This window comes from Prenolepis imparis, unplaced genomic scaffold (assembly GCF_030444845.1).
Source record: "Prenolepis imparis isolate NDT839.2.m4 unplaced genomic scaffold, iyPreImpa1.0 SCAF_9, whole genome shotgun sequence".
Taxonomy (NCBI): Eukaryota; Metazoa; Arthropoda; class Insecta; order Hymenoptera; family Formicidae; genus Prenolepis; species Prenolepis imparis.
In genome coordinates, this window is record NW_028141167.1 from 8,510,162 (window position 1) to 8,517,977 (window position 7,816).

At 25.7% G+C, this 7,816-nt stretch overlaps 1 protein-coding gene across 2 annotated transcripts; it reads right to left on the minus strand.

The window, feature by feature from the left end:
- Positions 1-475: 475 nt before the first annotated feature.
- LOC145940809 (acyl-CoA Delta-9 desaturase-like) lies at positions 476-4,720 on the minus strand. 2 transcript variants are annotated; one of them, XM_083046384.1, is made up of 6 exons: positions 4,645-4,720; positions 3,991-4,173; positions 3,532-3,662; positions 2,496-2,701; positions 1,609-1,794; positions 476-1,033 (listed from the first exon to the last, which is right to left on the minus strand). In XM_083046384.1, exons 2-6 carry the CDS (start codon positions 4,145-4,147, stop codon positions 724-726), a joined length of 990 nt encoding a protein of 329 aa, XP_082902510.1. In that variant the 5' UTR covers positions 4,148-4,173; positions 4,645-4,720; the 3' UTR covers positions 476-723. The 2 variants fall into 2 exon arrangements, with proteins under 2 accessions (XP_082902510.1, XP_082902511.1); XM_083046385.1 differs by lacking the exon at positions 1,609-1,794.
- Positions 4,721-7,816: the final 3,096 nt, after the last annotated feature.

Here is a 7,816-nt window from a genome sequence, read left to right on the forward strand (position 1 = left end):
ATTTGTAACATTATTATTTTAAAATTTAATTAGCAAATTAATGCTTTAATCAGCTGATTTCTCAATAAATATTAATCAAGTTTAAACAAATTTTATATAAACATTTCATTTTTTTATATAAAATCGAGGATGGCGCACGCTTAGCGACGCTGTGTTGTTCTAGTAAACATAAAAAACAAATGTCGCGATTGTGTCGCTATAAGAACACAAAATTATTGATATTATTGTTAAATATAAACAGACGCATGATTTTTACTCTATTATACACAATAAATTCTCATATTAATAATTAAATTAAAATGTTTAATAAAAGTATATTTTTAAGTAAAAAAAGACACATTGCACATTGCTGTGTCTTTTTATTTAACATCTGTACTTTGCTTTTATAAGTAAATTGTCATATAGTCAGTTGCAAGAGATTCTATGACATTACAAAGTATGGCGATTATTCGGTATTTCAGTTCAATGATTAATCTTTTTTCTTATTTGTCAAATTTATTTTTCAATGGATTATACATTTTATTTCAGAATTAATATGTCACGGCCGAATCGGTGTTATATTTAGTATTATCCTACAATTTTAATTAGATGTTTGTTTTGTATACTATCATATCTTCAAAATGTTTACTATTTTAATTGAAGTTTACTTTATTTTAAATTAAACAAAAATTTAATTATATATTATTAAATATATTGATTCGCGAAACTCTTGCGATTATCTTCCTAGTGATGAAACATTAATTTCTCTCTATAAGCGGTTGCCTCCGCGTTTCTTTGTATTTCTGTTAGAGCTTCTTTTAATGTTGTGTCCGACGTGGCAATTTTGCAAAGAGCGTTTCGCACATCCTCACTGGTAGCGGACTTCATTTCATTGATGAATCCAAGTTCGCGCCACATCTTAACAATGAACGTAGCAAAGCCGGTTTCATAAGTTCCAAACTCATCATTCTTCCAGTCCCATGGAAGCATATAATGATAATTCAGCCAATAAGATTTTGAAAGGAAAAATACAGAATTGTCATCCACTGGGAATCTAAAAAAAATGCCAGTTGTCAGAATCGAGTGAAATCAACTTGCTAAGTAAAAGATTATACTATTAATTTTATGAAGAATATATATCAAGAAGATATATAAAATATGTGATGATTTGTCACAAGAAAAATAAAATGAAACAAGAAATATACTTCTATATATAGGAAATTTTTATCAATAAAGATTTTTACTATAAATTATTTCTAAGATTATATATAATATGTTTTATTAATATATTTATTAATATATATTAAATGGAGAGAAAAGTACATTACTAAAATGTACGAGAAACTACATTATGAGATTACATCATATACATATAATTACAAAGATTTCTATTATACATATAACATTTTTATTTAATTTAAAAAATAAAACGATTTAAATTCAGAGAATGCATATTGTATTATCTTTGAAATAATAATTCATACATAGCATTTATAGTAAAATATTCTCGTCAGATTTTGTTAAATGCTACTTATACCATCTTTATCAATAATGATGGTAGGGTGACTTTTTGGTATTTTGAAGAAGAGTTTGTAGAAAAGCGAGATGGTATAAAAAATAGATATTAACTTAGTTCCTCTCTCTAAGCCCCAAACTAGTAAGGCGCTATTGACGAGCCAAGAAATGTGCGTTGTTAGCATCAATCGTGCTGCTCCAATAATCAAAAAACAATTAGCCAACGATTCACCCCAATATTCTAAAGGTACGTTTATAGGTAACAGAAGTCCGAACAAGATGAACAGTATCCAATAGAGCCTATGCACATATATACTTATTTTAGTACATTATAAATTAATAAAAATATATTATTATGTAACAGAATGTAATAACAGATTATATAAATAATGTATGCCCAGGAAAAAATTTATATATAAAAAATTATGTATACATATGTAATTATACATGTAGAATTTTCCGCATCTTAGCCAGCATATTACTGTGTTTAAATCCAAATTGTATTATAAATACACACATACACAGAGAGAATTTTCTTTTAGAATTTACCCTAAAAATCATGGTAATCATGGGACAATATGGTATGGAAAGAATTTTATGAGAATTTCTCTGATTAATATTTATCACAATAAAAATAATAATATCTATTACAATAAAATATAAAACATGTTTGAGTAATTTTACCATGCAGTTTAGTAAAATTAATTAAACATGTTTTATATTTTATTGTGATAGATATTATTATTTTTATTGTGATAAATATTAATCAGAGAAATTCTCATAAAATTCTTTCCATACCATATTGTCCCATCCATGATTACCATGATTTTTAGGGTAAATTCTAAGAGAAAATTCTCTCCGTGTATGTATAAGTTGCCAAATATTTCCACCGTATTATTTTTTAAACATTTTTAGTATTATTTTTATTTTTAAAAATGTGCTGTATGTTCTATATAAAATTTTTATATAAAATTTGAGCCATATCGAAAAATAGGACATACTTTCGTTGCGCCCAAACGTATCCATCCGCTTCTACATCACGCATATCGATATCTCTCGCGTACGTTTCAATATCAGAGGGTGCTGATAAAAAATTGCTAATGAAATGAGAATAAAGAAAACCTTTCTTGTGATTGTACGGATCTTTCTCAGTACCATAATATTTGTGATGCATTCTATGCCAAAACACCCAGTCGTGTATCGGACCCTGAAAACAGGCAGATATTTATGACTACTTTCATAATTTATATTTTTATTTATATTTATATTTTTATTATATATTTTTTTTTTAATATCAAAAAACCTATTGAAGTAAATGCTATAATAGATAAAAAAATTTTCACGAAATTTGATTGAAGTTCTTTATAGCTAGTATAATTTCTATATAGTCATTCTCTACTATATAAATGCTTATGTTTAATATTGCATTGATCTATTTAGATATATATTAATCCATATCATGATTAATTATATAACAAAACATGCATGTTTATTATTGTGCGTCACATAATGTTGGAATAATGAACATGGCACTTTTAATTACATTAGTAACAGTCACATATGGATGAATGAATAGTCATAAATGGATGATAATTATACCATGCGATCATTATTTTATATAGTATTGTAAAAATAATACGTATTACTGCCATGATATAAAAAATACTTACAATATTGTTCTTTATATATATTTTCTCGTATTATATATATCAAGTATTATTTATTATTTATTAATATATGTACATATCATTAACCATTACTTTGCATTTAATATATGTACATATCATTAATCATGACTTTGCGTTTTAAAAGGTACAACTTAACTCCCCAAAATTTTTTTATTAATCGAATTCTTTATTGTATCCGATATAAGACATACTTTCAATACTATATAAAATAATATATAAAAAATCAATACTATATAAAAAAATCTTTTATTCTAGAATTTTTATTATAGGTATTTTTTATTAATTGATACAATATTGAATATCGGATGTCAATATAAATATTTAATTAACATGTAAACTTTTAACTTACCACGCCAGCAAGAGTGTGTGATAGCATAATAAAGAATTTAAGTTGCCATGTAGCAGCGAAAGTTGCATGTGCATATAATCTATGCGCACCAGCTGTCAATCCTATGGAAGTGATCGTAACAAGGAATAAAACTGAAACCGGCAAGATTATTCGTTAAATAATCATCAGGGGAGAATATAATTTACATGTTGCGAAAAGAATATATATATATATATATATATATATATATATATATATCAGCAGAAAGTTTTATTTGAAGAATATATTCGAATTTTATATATTTTGTTTAACGCAATACTTAGTTGCAACAATTACAACTGACAATGTCTGTTTTGTTTGCACAATAAGATTCTTATTTCAATAATTTTAAAAAACTGATCTTATAGAGAATTATTAATTTTATTTACACACAATTTTTCAATCATAGTTCTATATGCAATAAGAATGTCATATACTCACAGTAGAATACTGTTACCCATTTAGCTCTGGTGAATAAAAATAATATCCCTGTTATTCCGAGCACATGAAGATATATGTAAAAGAGGACAACAGCCCATCTTACAGATCGCTTTTCCATTTCATTGTTAGTACTTTTCTCTTCTTTAGTTTCTTTCATGGTAATATATCACGATTATAATGCTCCTGCCGACAAAAAGAACCCAAAGAATTCATATATGGATATTTTTATATGAAATTAATTATCATTTGGTAGCATTTGATAGTAACAATCATAAATTTTCAATTATAATTAATAATTATTACGTCTTTGCTGAGAAGTTATAGCAGCAAAATTAAAATGAGGTTACATGACATAAGAAGATTACGGTTTTATACAAAATATCAAAGTTTTATCTTATATATATAATTTTTTATAATTTTATATAAGTATTTTGGTGAATTATATCATACGTATAGAAACTGATGGAGCTATTTGAAAGTTCTCTGAAAAATGAAATTTTAGCTGGACGCGTGAGTGATAAAATTGTTGGATATTTTAAAAATAGATAAAAATAGAAAAATAATTACGAATGAAAGTAAAAGTGCGGGAAATATCAAAGCCTATATGCTCGTACTTTTTTATAAAAAAAAAAATTAATATCTTTGATATTTTACCTTTCGGGGAGGACAGTATTGCACTGAAACGTACTTCTCAAAGGTCGGAAAGATACTATATGGCAAAAGCAACGCTGAGGATGTTTCGGCCTTACGACCCTATTCGGAATTTCATTATCAACAAAAATAAATTATTTTTTCCTAGTCATTTCCTGTACGCGAAACCTTGATGCCGTTTGTCGGTCGTATATATAATGTACAGAATTTCTTAAACAAATTTATCGTCATAAAATTTCTCGCTTTTCATGCGACACGTCATGAAATTTCTTGTTTATCTTCATATTTGACAATCATATATCTGAAATGCATTCTGCATGCTTTTAGCAGATTTATGTATACAATAATTGATGTACAGTTGTACAGTAATACGCGACTTTTAATACCCTTGAAAATTCATTTGAATTATTCGAAGAAAATATGTCGCGAAGATATAAGTGCACTTTACATAATAAGCAGCAATGTGCGCCTTTAGATATTTTTGAAAAATCACGTTTAAGTTATAGAAGATTGTATTTTGCCAAGAAGTGTGAGTAGTGCATTTCACGAGCAGTAATATATCTTTTAATGTGCTTAAAAATTAATTTCTGAATTATTAGAAGAATATATTTTACAAAGAGATCAGCGGAACTTTACAGTAACACACAATTTTATGTGATTCTTAGATTAACAATGACATGTATATTTATATTTATCAGTATATAATTTCACTTTTATGCATCGACGAAAACATTTTTTTCTTCTAAGTTTGGAATTTATTTGAAATTTTATTAAATAATACATGATATAAAGAAACAAATGGCGCACACATAACGCGTGCATTATGTATGTTAAATAAAAGAATTTGTACGCTGGTATCTGCTTGATACGACAATATTCTGAATGAATTTTTGGCTCGTCTTAAAATATTAGGTGAGCCAAAAATGTATCGCTTATATATTTCGATAGTACATTGTTCGCAGAATATTTTGGTACCAAGCAGACACCAGCGTACAAGTTCTTTTATTTAATATACATAATTTATGTATGTGCTGTATAGAGTGCGCGGCAACAAAGTATCGATTTTTAATATTTTAAGGTGAGCCAAAAATTCATCGCTTATTTATTTTGATAGTGCATTGTTTGCAGAATATTTTGGTAATTGGTACCAAGCAGACACTAGCGTACAAATTCTTTTATTTAATATACATAATTTATGTATGCGCTGTATTATGTACGCTGGTGTCTACTGGGTATCAAAATATTCTGCAAACAATGTAGTATCAAAATATATAAGCGATGAATTTTTGGCTTGCCTTAAAATATTAAAAATCGATACTTTGTTGCGGCGGACCCTATACAGCGCATACATAAATTATGTATATATTAATCGCGGATAAGGTACTATAACATATTATTTACAACATATCACTATTAGAATATTTTTAACATATTATTACTTTAAAATTTATTTAGCAAATTAACGCTTCAATAAGCTGATTTCTGTCAAAAAATATTATTAAAAAACAAAAATATTAAAGACCCGTTTCTCTATGACTTATAGTTTGCTTAATTTTGACGAAAAACGTTAAAACTTTGCAAAAATTAAAGCCTCTATAAGCACTAGAACATTTTCTGTGGGCTCGTTTTGTAGGCCTTGAAGAGACCTTTAAAACGCGCCTAGGCACGATGCTCTATGACTTATAGTTTGCTTAATTTTCGCGAAAACCTTTCAAAATTGAAATTCGAAAATTAAGAAAACTATAAATCCGCGGTTGATGATTTCTGTCAAAAATTATTATAATCGAAGATAAGATATAACATTATATACAACATATAACTATTTTCATATTTTTGACATATTATTATTTTAAAATTTAATTAGCAAATTTTCGCTTTATTAGTATTTTTTGACAGAAATCAGCTGATTAAAGCGTTAATTTGCTAATTAATTTTTTTAATTAATATAATAATATGTTATAAAAGTTAAAATATGTTTTAAATAATATGTTATAATTCTTTAAACTCGATTAATATTTTTGACAGTTATCAGCTGATTTCTGTAAAAAAAATATCAATCAAGTTTAAAGTATCATAATATATATTATCTAAAATATATTATATGTTAATTTTTATATCATATTATTATTTTAAAATTTAATTAGCAAATAAACGCTTTATTAATATTTTTTTGACAGAAATCAGCTGTTTAAAGCGTTAATTTGCTAATAAAATTTTTAAATAATTATATGTTATAAAAATTAAAATAATATATTTTGACTAATATGTATATTATAGTACTTTAAAATCGATTAATATTTTTAACAGTTATCAACTGATTTCTGTCAAAAAATATTAATCAAGTTAAAACAAACTTTATATTATTTTTTGAAAATATTCTTTTTAACATAAAATCGAAGAATAGCGCGCGCATAGCGCGCGCTTGTGTGTTGTTCTAGTTACAATTTAATATAAAATATTATAATATTAAATAATATACAAGGGAACAATAATATATTATATTATTAAATATATGAGAAAATTTAAACGAGACTTTTCAAATAAAACGAGAAATTAAGTTAGATAAAAACAATTGAGTGTAATGAGCTTAAAAGTGTTTATGACGACATACCATAAGTAGAATTCCAGAGCTCTCCAGTCAATTATAGCAGTATGAGTGAGTAATCAGTACAGTCTGTGTCACAATAGATAATCATAAAGGTTTCAGTGAACATAAAAATATTTGAAATTTTATGTGGATTGTTAAAGTTTAGGACAAACACTATCATCGCAAGTGAATAAATCAATAAAAGAATTCAAGAATAATACAAAAAATCGAAAATGCAAATTTACGTACTATTTAAAATCAACTTCAGAGTCCTCTTTTTTTTTATTTTATCGGCATATATAAACCATACCGATAATGAGGAATTTTGATCATGAGGACATACGCATTAATAATTGTAAGTTTTATGTGCTAATTTTATTTTCTTTTTATTAATAAATTTTTATATTTTATAAAAAAAGGAGAGAGAAAGTAAATCGTTTATATTTCAATCATTGTCGTATTTTTTATATTTATTTTTTTTAATAAAATCTTTGTTATTACAATATATTTAAAGTACAGAAAAGATTTATCAAGAACATTATCTTAAATTGTTATAATTTTCTTTCATTTCTATATATTGTATATAAT